Genomic DNA, 13881 nt, shown 5'->3' on the forward strand with positions numbered 1-13881 from the left:
TTAGCCGTATAAAGAAGGTAGAATCTGTTTCTCCCTCTCTCTTTCTCTCTCACTAAAACCCTTACGAGGGACCTTGAGCCAACGAGATCCGATATCGCCTTCATCTCAGGAGGGTTGAGCCTGTGGACACAGAGGGCCTTCTATCCCACTACGCCCAGGAAGACAGGCTTGTTCAGCTCCAGCCCAGCCTGCTCCAGCTCCAACGATGTACTCAGCAGGCTTGGAGATCCTGGGGATGATCCTGGCGGTGGCCGGCTGGCTGGGGGTGATGGTGGCATGTGGCCTGCCAATGTGGCGCGTGGCCGCCTATGTCGGTCAGAATATCGTCATCTCTCAGGTGATCTGGGAGGGCTTGTGGATGAACTGTTCAGTGCAGAGCACGGGCCAGATGCACTGCAAGGTGCATGACTCCATGCTGGGGCTGCCGGTGGACCTGCAGGCAGCCCGTGCCTTGGTCATCGTCTCCATGGTGCTGTGCATCGTTGGTATCGGCCTGTCGGTGGCCGGCGCCAAGTGCACCAACTGCAGCCCAGATGTGAGCAGTAAGCCGCGGATCGTGCTGGCAGCTGGAGTAACCTTCTTGGTGGCTGGGCTGCTGCTGCTGGTGGCCGTGTCCTGGACCGCCAACGCCATCGTCCTGGACTTCTACGACCCACTGCTGGAGGAGACGGGGAAGCGAGAGTTTGGTAATTCACTGTACTTTGGCTGGGCTGCATCCTGCCTGCTCATCCTAGGAGGAGCCCTGCTCTGCTGCTCCTGCCCCCCAAGAGCAGCCGCAGTGCAGAGCCGTGGCGGCTCCGCGCCCCACAGGGTGGACTACTCAGCTGTCAAGACCATGTCAGTCAATGGATACACCAGGAGAGACTATGTATGAACATTTGATGTGGGTTCAGGTGAAGATGCAATAACCAGTGTTAGGAAACTTGTCCTGTCATGGATGTGCAGTAGATGAGCGATGCCGCAGATGTTTGGTGGCCTGGATGTTAATGCAGCATCTATGGTTTGGAAAAAAGTTAGAAATGACTAGTACAGTATGAGCATTTTTCTCTAGTGGTGGGAATCAGTGTTGTTCATATTTTATTTCAAAGATTATTGATTTTTACTTAGACTTGGTGTTTTTTTTGTCTTTTGTATAAAAAAACATCAAGATTGTTACTGTTCTTGAAGAAATTCACAGAATGATGCAATCTGCATACTGAATATTTCTGATTGAAGCCAATTTGATAATATTTTAAATAAAACAATGCAAAAGCCTCCACTTTATTTAATTTTAGTCTTCTTCTTTTACAAGCTTCGTGATTTGAGTCATGACTCATGATGCATGTGTAAAAATGTGTGATTCTGCATTGCCAGAAACTTCTTATCCCCAAAAATGGCTTTACGAAGAACTGGATATTGGCAGGAAATGCCGACTGATGACTCAAATGAGAAATTGTGTCGGAAGTATGGAGAAATGCCTGTACAACACAGTCTGACCAAGTAAGAATCGGACTGCTGCACACACAAATTAGGTTTTTTATTTCAATGCAAATGGGAGCAGAAACAATGTGTGGTTTGTTTCAGAGGAGCGCCGTCTGCTCCCCTCTATTGTATCCTGTCCTCTATCTGTGAGAGTGAAACCGAGTCAGAGATAAAAGCCCCCATCTCCACGGGAAGTAACCCACACTGTAGTCTATAGGTCAACAAAGACCCCATTGATCAGTTGGCTTGTGACTGTTTACCTTCTTCCACCAGGTGAGACCCAGGTGAGAGAAGTCCACATTTTTAGAGGTGTACCGTACGGATCAGCTTTTACTTTTTTTTTTACATTCAAAATGTTTGCAAAAAAGCTCTGCCAACCTGTTAGAACTTGTTAGCAATAGAGCAATATTGAGCAGGTTATAGGGAATTAAACCACCAGTATACTTCTGAGTCCTTTCAAGCAATTTTACAACATATTTTACTAGCATACTTGCACAGTGATGTTAAGATTAGGGGTGTGCCCCCAAAAAATCGATTCATGTAAGAATCGCGATTCTTATCTTCCACAATTCTAAATCGATTATTTTTTATTGTTATTTTTTCATTACTTTAACTTATTTTTCTTGAAGTCACTGAGAGATACTGAGATATTTTTTTATTTCTGCAAGTTTAGCGTGAATAAATGTGTTTGTCTTAAGTTTGTGTGTACTGTGTTTACATTATTGCAATTCGTTTTGTTTTTGTTTTCAAATAAAAAAAACTGCATAATATTATACACTTTATTCTGCTTTCATCCCATATTTTGCTGCAACACCTTTCTTAGCACACAGCACACAGTAGATCCTGAAATCCCCCTATGTACTGAATCGACGATCGATTTTGAATCGGGAATCGTTTTGAATCTAATCGTGAACCCCAGGAATTGGAATTGAATCGTATTATACTCAAAAATTCACACCCCTAGTTAAGATCCATTATTTTATTCATAGCTTAGCATTCTGAGGACAAATGCTAACAGCAAGATGCCGCTATTTCATCAGACATAAAAACACATTGTGAAAGTTTTTTTTTTTTTTTTTTTTTTTTTTTTTTACTTAATAAAGTTGCCTGGACTTGATTAATGGGATTAGCAATCACAAGGAAAGGCTTCTAAATGTCCTGAAGCTCCCCTTTAGGTCAGCACAGGCAGTATTGTGTTACTGGGCCCACCTGCCTGTGCAGTCATGTGTTCTCTGGACAACAGGCCACTGAGCAATGAACACAAACCACAGGATATATTGAGAGCACCGACTCCCACTTTATGGGAGGACATGATATTTCACAACACATTCCTGACAGATTACATCTGCATCACATCAGCTGACCTGAAGCACATCACTTCCTCAGAGAGAAATTAAATCTTGGAGCTTTTTTTTTTGTTTTGTCCTCACAGTTGAGTTCCGTGGTGACTATAAATTAAACCATTTTAGAAAATGATTATCTGTGTTGTTGAGGTACCCCCATACATTTGCATTAAGTGCCATAAGGCTGAATGGCCACACCACTGTGCCATGGGCTTCAAGGTATGTGTGCTTGTGAGTCTGGACATGGATGTAGACTGCAACTTGACTTATTGGCAGAGGCAAACTGCCAGACAGTTATTTCTAGTCTACTCTAGATGTGAGCAGCATGTCCTAACTGAATCAGGAATGGCACAAGTCAGAATCAGCATATTGACCCACAAGTGTTCTGGTCAAACACTGCACGCTTCATTCTGAACTCAATGAATTCCACACTGCAATAGCGGAAGAGGATCCTGGTCACCTATGTAGAAACTGCTGGTGGTCCTGAATTTACGAGGGACTTCTCATGTGGCACGTGTAAACCCTGATGCTGTGACCTACAGAACAAGGACACTGATAAGATCCCCCACCCCCAAACACACACACACACACACACACACACACACACACACACACACACACCCCCAAACACACACACACACACACACACACACACACACACACACACACACACACACGCACCAATGACCCACTACTAGTCTCTTTGTTTGTTCCTTGCTATCACTATAATAAACCTGTCTATGCCCTCACAGTAATAGAAGATAAGTATTTCCCCCCAGGTCTTTTTCAACTTCAGTCCTTTGTGCAATGATCAAGACATTAAGTGAGACTTACATCACTTCACTTCCTGGAGAATGAATCAGTAGCATAAAATCTCATCAGTGCTTTTCATCAAAACATGTCATGCTTGTGTGATTGTGAGAAACGTAATCTAATTTCAGAAGACAACATTGTGAAAATAAGAGACAGGTGTTGATAGTGTCCGCAACTGAAATTGCCGTAAATAAAAAGCTAAGCAGTCAGGTTTGGGAAGAGGCCATTGTTGTTTGCACTGCAGCTCAGGCATGTGGCCTCAGTTAGTAGCTTTCACAGGGTTATCAGTGAGACAGAGTGGGTAGCTTTCACAGGGTTATCAGTAACTAAACAGACTGTCCAGACTGCTAAAAATAGCCTACTTATTTCCATATTACCATATTACATACCAAATGTACCCAATTCAAATAACAAGATTCTCATCGACAACTATAGTTTTTAAGGGCCGCTAAGAGTTAAATCAATTTACATAATGAACATTATGGCAAAGATAATTATTTCCAATGAAAGCCAAAGGTTTAAGCTCTCAAATGGTATTTCATGTTTCTATCTGCTACAAACGTTGAGAAGTAAAGGTTTTCATCCTCAAAATAATTCCTAATCGCACAGATCGTCACTGTCTGAAGTGCAGCTGGAAAACTGAGGGGGGGGGGGGGGGGGGGGGGGGTGTTGTGGGGGGTAAAGTTTTGACCTTACGTGTGACAGACCAAACAATTCTCTGCAAAAAGGGAGGGAAAGTAAAATTGTTTTCGACCCCTACAGTAGGTCAAGGGAAATTAAGAAGATAAAAATAACAAGCTTTTATGTGACTCAGTTTTCACAAATAGGCCTATTTGGACAAATTATTCCTTATTAGTACTTTTTATCAGTATGTTTATTGATTTTCCTTTTTAACAGAAGGAGTATAAGTCAATGTAGCTATCCTAAGCAAAACATCAGCATAAGACTAGCAGCAATAACCGCACAAAAAGAAGAAGATCATGGGGGGGGATAAGAGGGCCCTGCTGAAAGAGTCCAACCTAGATGAGTCTATATTAATCTAGATCTAGATGTATTGAAGACACTGATATAAGACTGATATCACATTTATTTAAAAAAAAAGGCAGAAGTAGAAAAAAGTAAAGGGGAATATACGCAACATTAAGATGCAGTCTTAATAACACATACTATGAAGTTTTCAAACATTTTTGTCAGAATTGAACTCATTTCTTGGAGAGACTATTCTGGATGATGAGTGGGATGATGTATGGTCGAGCTCTTCGGGTTGTTTATCCACCAACAAAGCCAGGGAAATGCAATTCAGGATTATACACAGGCTTCAAATCACTCCAGTAAAACGTAACAAGTTTAACCCTTCTCTCTCTAAATTCTGTAATAAATGTAAGGTTGCTGAAGGTTCATATTTCCACTGTATTTTTGTTTGCCCTGCTGTTCGTGACTTCTGGGTCAAAGTGTGTAGAGAAGTTGATATTATATTCGGGAAAAAAATTGCACTTGGCCCTGTCTCCTGCATTCTGGGACTACATACAGCAGCATTGGGCCTTGTTTCCTCTTCATTGAAGCTGCTCAAAGTACTTTTATATAGTGCAAGAAGATGTGTTCTCCTTCAGTGGATCTCAGACTCAGCCCCAACAGTTTCGCAATGGATTCGGAGTATTATGGAACTTCTCCCTCTGGAAGCTATCGGCTTTTGGCTTAAGGATAGGCCTTTCAAATTCTTCCAAATCTGGATCCCCTTTCTGGACTACATTGGAGAGGATAGGGCTCGGGCCCTCCGGAGTGGTCTCTGTGGACTGGCTTGGTCTGACGTGTGACGTGTGGTGGGCCTTTGTCCATTTGCTGGGTCTGCATACCCCTGCTGTGTTTTTTGTTTTTTTAACCTTCTGCCTGCTGTGGGTGCTCTGTGAGTTTGTTTTTGTTTGTGTGTTTGGTTTTATGTTTTGTTGTTTTTGTGGAGATTGTATGTGTTGTGTTGTGGGTGGCTGGGGACGGAGGGCATATTATTTGTTATTGCATTCTTTGATGGCTATTTGCCCCTCTGATGGTTAAAAAATGAATAAACATACTTAAAAAAAAAAAAAAAAAAAAAAAAGAATTGAACTCATTTCAAATGAAACAATAAGTCAATCAAAACTTCAATACAAACTGTATAATGGTCAACATTTGAAATCTATCTCAAGAAAGGAGAACAATGAAGAACTGGCAGGAGTTGATGTTGTGCCTTCCACTTGTAATCATTCATCCACACATCTTGAACCTGTCTGTTATCCTTTAACTAGTCAGAGCTGAGTTACAGGCCCTTTATTTGCTCTCGCCCCTCACCCACACAGTCAGGAGAGCTACCGGGGCCGAGGAGGTTGAATGATTAAGCCGAGGCCGTTTACATGCCAAGGCTGGGTTTGGGGTGTTCAAACAGGGTGGGACAGAAAATGATTTGAACTCCCTTCTGGCCAATAACCAAGTGACTCCACCTTCCGTTGTGAACGCAACCTGCTTATATGAGAACTCCAGAGCACTTTTTACCACTGAGATACAAAGACACATGTGCAGTCTCGCTCTTAGAAAAAGCCTTCAACAATGCCTGCGGTTGGACTGGAGATACTTGGAGTGACTTTGGCTGTCCTGGGATGGATCTGTGCCATCGTGTCCTGCGCCTTGCCCATGTGGAGAGTGTCGGCTTTCATTGGGGTGAACATTGTCACGGCGCAGACCATCTGGGAGGGTATCTGGATGAGCTGCGTGGTGCAGAGCACGGGCCAGATGCAGTGTAAAGTGTACGACTCCATGCTGGCTCTGAGCGCGGACCTCCAGGCCGCCCGCGCCCTCACCATCATCTCCATCGTGGTGGGCATTGTGGGGGTGTTGGTGGCCGTGGTGGGGGCCAAGTGCACCAACTGTGTGGAGGAAGAGGCGGCCAAGGCGCGGGTGATGATAGCCGCAGGAGTGGCCTTCATCCTGACCTCCCTGACCCAGCTGATCCCCGTGTCCTGGTCGGCCCACACCATCATCATGGAGTTCTACAGCGTGATCACACCTGAGGCGCAGAAGAGGGAGATAGGCGCCGCTCTGTACCTGGGCTGGGCATCTGCCGCCTTTCTGCTCATAGGGGGGTGCATCCTCTGCTGCAGTTGCCCCCCGCAACCCGAAAAGAGGTACGGCCCCCCGTCAAGGATGGTGTACTCTCCTCAAAGCAGATCGATGGCCCCGAGCACCTATGATAAGAGAGACTACGTCTGACCTCGCACCTGCTCTCTTCCCATGCATTTCCCACAGAGGAAAGAAAAATTACTGCTCAGAGACAACTGAGGGGCTTAATATTTTTTAACAACCAATCCTTGACAAGGAGGACAATGCTGAGTATTTTCATGGTGCCCTCCTGGACAGGGCGACATCAACCTTAACTTCCACTGTTAAATTTAAATTTGTGTAACTTTGAGGCTGTTTGAAGCACTGAGGCTAATGATGACATGTCAATGACATGGCTGCCCTGTATTTTATACTGTATTGGAATAACTGTAAACGTTGTAATCGAAATATTTCAGAATAAGTGAATCTGCATTGCTACTGTGTTTTTACTGTATGGCCAGACTGACTAAATTGATTCATATTGTGTTTTCATTTGTGTTTTGTACATGAAACATCAACTTTGATTGAGAAGTTGCTTGTGAAGTGAAGCAACTGTATCACATCATTATTATTTTTCTATACTTTTTCAATACTTTTCTATGCTAGCTATTCTAAACTGGAAAATATTTAAAAAGAAAATGTCTTCCCAAAAATAGCAAAACCAAAGAATTGTTGTTCTTTTGATGTTTGTCATGTGTAAATCTTCCAATAAAAAGGTCTTGGTTTTTTGTACTTAATTTGCTTTGATCATTTAGACTTCATTAACTGATGTATCTGTTAGGCACATGGCACACCAATCAAACATTCTCCAACAACTGCCAACATTGTTGTTGGCAGTTGTTGGAGAATGCTTGACTGGTGTGCCATGTGCTTTAGAGAGTATGGTGGTTACCATGGCATATGATTCATCATTAAGCCTTCAAGTCACAGGAGCATGGTCAGTACAAAGTGTTCTCTAAAGAATGTTCACTAAAGAATGGCAACTATTCATCATAACAAAACTGAAATCCACGCAGAAATCTGAAACAGTACACTCAACAATATATTCTGTTTGGCCTCTGTATAAGGGAAAAATATCTAATCCCATGCATCCTGAATATCACACCACTATTAAGTTGACAACTTTCTGTCGCTCTTACAGGCACCTATCTACCTGCCCGTCCATATGTCTGTTGGCTCAAATGATAACAAGAACCGCTACTTTGTCAGCTTCCACACACTCAACCATCTGAGCAGCCTTTCCAAACAAAGGGCCTGTGTCATGCTGGAAGGGGGGGGGGGGGTGTTGTCAACGCCAGGTCACAGAATACTTGGGATGCATGGGTGGCGGGGGGTGGTGGTGCTATTAGTCTGGTTTCTGGGGCATTTGTAGGCAGACAGTCCCGGCCCTGAAGAATTTCAAGGGCACTCTAGTGACAGACAGACAGCCATTAGGGCGCATCAAACACAACGCTGTTGTCAAGTTAGGTAAAAAATCATCTTAATGCCAATCTGTCTGATTTTCGAGTTCTGACTACAATTGAAGGATCCCATGCTTCTATTCAGAACATTCTTCCACCCTTATGAAACCCTTCAACTCAAACATGCATGGTCGTCAAGCTGAAAACAAGCCTGTTTTTCCGCTCCTGAAAACTTGCCATTTTAGAGACGCAATGTTTTCACTGGACAGTGATGATTAAAAACATGGTTTGGGGGATAGCTTGCTACTGAGGAATGCAGCTTCTTTTATGAGACGTTTAATCAAATGTGCTTTGGAGCTGCAGAGTGGAGCCTGGTCTTGTCATGAGAAGGTGATCTACGAGTTACTAAATGCCCTCAAATAACTCACAACTCTGTTATTAGTGGGCTGTGCTGAGGGCATGCCATAGAAAAGTGATATCATATATGTACACGATCAGATTGTGCTCACTGCCTATATTTATAGCAAGACATCGAAAAGAGTGAGATTTTTTTACATAACACTATACAATCAAAAACAATTACCGTACAAACATTTACACCAGTGTTTCCCAACAACTGGGCCGTGGCGCACTAGTGGCCCTCAGAGCACCATCTAGTGGGTCGCGGATGACCTCTCACATCAAGATATCAGAATGTTAGCCTATCATTTATTTGGGAAGGTGTCCCACAGAAATATTAAAAAAAAACAGTAGTGGGCCTTGAATTACAAAAGGTTGAGCTCCCCTAATTTAAACTATTACTATAAGCCTTAATCCATTTCAGAATTACAGTTGCTACATTGTTATAATGACACATCGGTGCCCTTTCAACTGTGAAATGCCTTCTTTGTAGCCGGGGCCATTGTGAAGCGCGGTCATGTAAGCTGATAGCAGAAAGCCTCGGATCCTGAGCACGTCCAGGTCCTCCGTCCCCTTGGTGATGTCAGCTCCTCGGAGGACTCCTCCCCTCCACCTGATTCGTCTTATAAGGGATACTTGTGAAGCCCAGGCACCAGATCATCACACACTCACTGATGCAACGGCTGAAATTAAGTTAATTGTCAGTTGGCTCTCTGGTTCGACTCCCTCCTCCCCCCCCCCCCGATCACAGATCTTCTCTTCTCTCCATCCCCTCTCAGGACTGACACACATTCAGAGGCGGCAGCAGCAGAAGAAGAGCTTTCAGCATGTCTATAGGCTTGGAGCTGATAGGGATCTCCTTGTGCATCATGGGATGGATTATTGCCATTGTGGCGTGCGCCCTGCCCATGTGGCGGGTGACCGCCTTCATCGGCAGCAACATCGTGACGGCTCAGATCATCTGGGAGGGCCTGTGGATGACCTGCGTGGTCCAAAGCACGGGCCAGATGCAGTGCAAGGTGTACGACTCCATGCTGGCTCTCTCCCAGGACCTCCAGGCCGCCCGCGCCCTCACTGTCATCTCCATCCTGCTCGCCATCCTGGCCGTGCTCATCGGCATCGCCGGGGCCAAGTGCACAAACTGCATCGAGGACGAGTCATCCAAGTCCAAGGTGATGATCATCTCGGGGGTTTTCTTCATCGTGTCCGGGGTCATGCAGCTCATCCCCGTCTCCTGGTCGGCCAACACCATCATCAGGGACTTCTACAACCCACTCCTGACCGATGCTCAGAGGAGGGAGCTGGGGGCCGCGCTCTACATCGGCTGGGCCGCGGCCGCCCTCATGGTTATGGGAGGCGGGATCCTCTGCTGCTCCTGCCCGCCGCGCGAGAAGAGATACAACCCCTCACGAATGGCATACTCTGCTCCACGGTCCGCAGGTGGCCCGGGGTTCGAGAGGAAAGACTACGTATGAGTAGAAGTTAAAGGAGGGAGGAAAAGACGGTTTTGAATCCCAAACCGGCTCTCCACACCGAAGTGATGGTGTGCTGAAGAGAGAGGTCGAGGAAACTAAGAGCAAAGGAGACTCCGCGATGAAGGATGTGTTTGATTTAGCCTTTTTACTGTTAAATATAACGCTTTTCAGAGACTGGAATAGTACGCAAAGGTCATTCGACTGTAGTGTTCCTTTCGTTGTGTTTTGTAAAAAAAACAAGGCGAAGAAATTATGTTTTTGGTGTTGTGGCTTTTTGTTACTGCTATTGTTCAATCAGAACAGAGTTATCTCAGTCACGTAAAGTCGACTAAATTTAATCATCAATGTACAATCATTATGCTTTTGATACAATCGTTGCTTTTTCATGTTTACCATGGAATATTATTTTATGGACGTTGCCATGACTACTGTTCGTTTGTCACCTTCATAATGAGTAACTATAACTATGTACATGTTATGAGTATGGGAAATATTTTCTATTTCCCAGTTCACAGCACAAGGAAAATGCATCCGAGTCATATTTTATTTTCAGCATCTTATTCTGGTGTATCCATTTTTCTCTGCTATTGGTAATTTGTGTTTGTGTTATACCAGAAGAGCTCTGTGGTGTAAAAAGGCCTACTGTATTTAGAATACCACAGTAGCGGTCAAGACAGATGACAAGTGTATTCAACACAGGCTTTAGTGAAGTGTGTGTGTGTGTGTGTGTGTGTGTGTGTGTGTGTGTGTGTGTGTGTGTGTGTGTGTGTGTGCGTGCGTGTGTGTGCGTGCGTGTGTGTGGACAGAGGACTTTGAGGCAGTACAGAAGCACCTGTGTTCTGCCACAACATGAATCATCTTTGTGTGTCATGCTGCAGCACTACAGGTATCTCACTAGCTTTTTTTAAACAATAAAAAATAAAGATCACTGTTTTTTAGGTGTTGTCCTGTTTAATTTCAAAGTCATTTCATTATATTTAGGGTTATGCTCCATTTCAGATGATTTCACACAGCATATTCATTACGAACACTATGAGCTTCTCACAGCCATTATGCAGCACGGAAAGGTGAGGAAAATGCCGGGGCCCAGGATCTTTAGAGGTGTCTTTGTAAGAGAAGCCTGTCATTCGATCCTCAGGGCTACGTTACCACCAACTGGCAACTTAACCATGCTGCCTCTAAACAATTAGCCACAGGATCAGTTCACAGGCAGAGGTGAGAAGTGGGAGCAGGGAGCAGTGGAGAAGGGCAGTCATTCAAGGCTATACAAGCTTTATCCATTTAGGAACACGCCGACATTTTGGGAGATTCGCCTATTTGCCATCTTCCCGATAGTCAAACGAGAAGATAGATGCCCTTCTCTTCTCTGTGAGTCTAGTACTGTAGAAAAATAGTGGCCCACCCCACCCCTCCCACTAGTTAGCTTAGCACAATGAATGACAGTCTCCACAAGCGATGAGATGCCAAGTTGACTGTGTGTATGTATATATAGACTGTGTGTGTATACACACAGTGACGTAGCTCGGCTGCTGCGTGGCCTCACATGCCCTATAGTGTTGCTCACTAAATGTTATTGCATCAGTGATGTCACAATGCCTCCTTGTGTGTGTGTGTGTGTGTGTGTGTGTGTGTGTGTGCCCCATTATGATATCACTGATGACATCTGCAGTGTGTGTGTGTGTGTGTGTGCCCCCCTGATGACATCACTGATCAGTCTTGTCACAATGCCTCCTTGTGTGTGTGTGTGTGTGTGTGTGTGTGCGCCCTTATGACATCACTTTTGACATCATCACTGATGACATCATCACTGATGACATCACATCATTAGCTACTTAGCCTAATTTAAAAATCCCGCTCTGTCAGGTCACCCGCATGGGTGTCCTTTACACACCCTGAAGGTTTCAGCCTGATCACACTTCAAACGGCATAGCTGTGGCCGAACACAGAACTTGAAACGGACATTGTCCACATACTCAATTATATATATATATATATATATATATATATATATATATATATATATATATATATATATATAAGCTATAAGCACAGTAGTTGTTGAGGGAAGGGTTAGACAGCCCAGATTTTCCTAGCTTGCTGCCTTACTGATGATGACCTTCTGGTCACAAGCATGTCTCTTTAACTGCTTGCACTGTGATGTTCCCCTTGAATTCCCTCGTAGTTTAAAGTTACAAAAAACATCCATATTCTGTATCTGCTCAGTCCAATGCTTCACTGAAGCTACAGCTGCTTATACTGAGTGGAATATTCAAACCCAATTGATGTCACTTTTTATGGTTGTAGCAACAAATTGGGGGGTCTCTTTGCGCATCATTTTAGGCTATAGGCTACACATGACCTGTAAATCTGACATGTTTGGTATCTTTGGAAACCTTGGAATCTGAATTTAAAGTAAAGCTCTGTGGGTTTGAAACATGTGCTGTAATTGTGGTGTAGAAGTGTAACCTCTGTGCTACCACTGGCCACTCTGTTTTAAATAATATCTGAATTATATTTATTTAATGCTGAAACACAACAAAACTCCGGCACATTTTCAAGTCCTGGTGGTGTATGTGAGTTAAGCCTTCTGGTCTGAAACACATCCAGTCACACTTTACAAAGGCAACAAGTTGAAAAATTGATGAAGCATCTTATAGTAAATATGGGAGACGGCCATAGACTACCAATATCACCTTACCAGCCAACTAGCTGTTGTCTCTTCCTCCCATATCCATGTCGCTTCTGACAAAGGCTGTCCAACTACTTGACATATGGTCATGAATGATTATAGTAAATGATTAGATCAGCTAAATTCTAATGAGCATTTTGGAGTCGTTTCACTGATGTTCCTCCCCAGAGCCAATTATAATGAGAGAATAGGAGGCCAGTGCCTTGCTCAAGGACACTTTGACAGAACAGATAGGCTGAAGCATGATGGGATCAAGCCTGTTGTATAAGATTTTAATGAAAGCCAAATGTGGCATAATGTCTGAGTTTAGAACTTGTGCATATAGAGGAATCAAAAAATATATATACTTTTTGCATTATGCACAAATGGCAATTTATTTTACTTGTTACCTTCTGCATTCCCTATGCAAATAAAACAAATGTGAACAACCAATAAACTGATTCAAATTACATTTTAGTTTTAGGTTTTTATTTTCTGTCATGGCCGCGGTGTATTTTGATTTGATTTGATTTGATTTATTTGACATTTTCATAAAAAAACTTTACAAAAATAAGGTGCAATAAAAAAAACAGTCAAGGATTACATAAAAAAGCTTCCGCTTATTTCCATTATGGTCCTTGTTGGTAGATGTTGGTATGATGGTGTGTTCTGCCATTCAGAAAATGATAGAATCCCATGTTTTGGTTTCGTGGGTCCTAAATAACAAAGACAACGTTTCAACATTTCATACATGTTAAATATCTTTTGATTGATTTGATGTATGTTTTGTGCTTTTCTTTTTCAATATGCATGCCACAGTGTCAGAGAAGCCAAGCACTTTCCAGATACGTTCAACATGATGGCTGAGCTGAGCACCTGAGCAGCACACTCATTTTCAGAATGCTTGTCTGTGCGACCGTGACGCAGCTTTGGAAGTTGTTAGGCTAATCATTGATTCTGACACACTGTGCTTTACGGTCGTTCAAAGTAGCATACTGGAGAGCTTTGGTTTCCATGCTTCATGAAGCATAAGCTTGAGGTTTCTCTGCTGTTTACAGCTGTTAGTCTAACAAGAGAGTCACGTGTTGAGTAGCCAACCACACAATGACTCAGGTTTTGAGAATAACTATTGATACAAACACACATGATGAATCAGTTAACTATCTTGAAGTTTAAAGTTTTTGTTTGATAGAAAA

At 43.4% G+C, this 13881-nt stretch overlaps 2 protein-coding genes and 1 pseudogene across 3 annotated transcripts; all 3 read left to right on the top strand.

Moving 5' to 3' along the window:
• Nucleotides 1-205: 205 nt before the first annotated feature.
• On the top strand, nt 206-874 carry LOC310777432 (claudin-4; the record flags this gene model as incomplete). Its single annotated transcript, XM_083637762.1, has 1 exon — nt 206-874. The coding sequence occupies one exon, from the start codon at nt 206-208 to the stop codon at nt 872-874; it is 669 nt and encodes a 222-aa protein (XP_083493888.1).
• Nucleotides 875-6194: 5320 nt separating this feature from the next.
• On the top strand, nt 6195-6854 carry LOC310777433 (claudin-4 pseudogene; annotated as a pseudogene). The gene has a single exon. The product of its transcript is annotated as a claudin-4 pseudogene (transcript).
• Nucleotides 6855-9369: 2515 nt separating this feature from the next.
• LOC310777434 (claudin-3-like) lies at nt 9370-10017 on the top strand (the record flags this gene model as incomplete). Its single annotated transcript, XM_083637763.1, has 1 exon — nt 9370-10017. One exon carries the CDS (start codon nt 9370-9372, stop codon nt 10015-10017), a length of 648 nt encoding a protein of 215 aa, XP_083493889.1.
• Nucleotides 10018-13881: the final 3864 nt, after the last annotated feature.

The sequence above is a fragment of the Poromitra crassiceps genome (genome assembly GCF_964638095.1).
Source record: "Poromitra crassiceps genome assembly, chromosome: 5".
NCBI lineage: Eukaryota > Metazoa > Chordata > Actinopteri > Beryciformes > Melamphaidae > Poromitra > Poromitra crassiceps.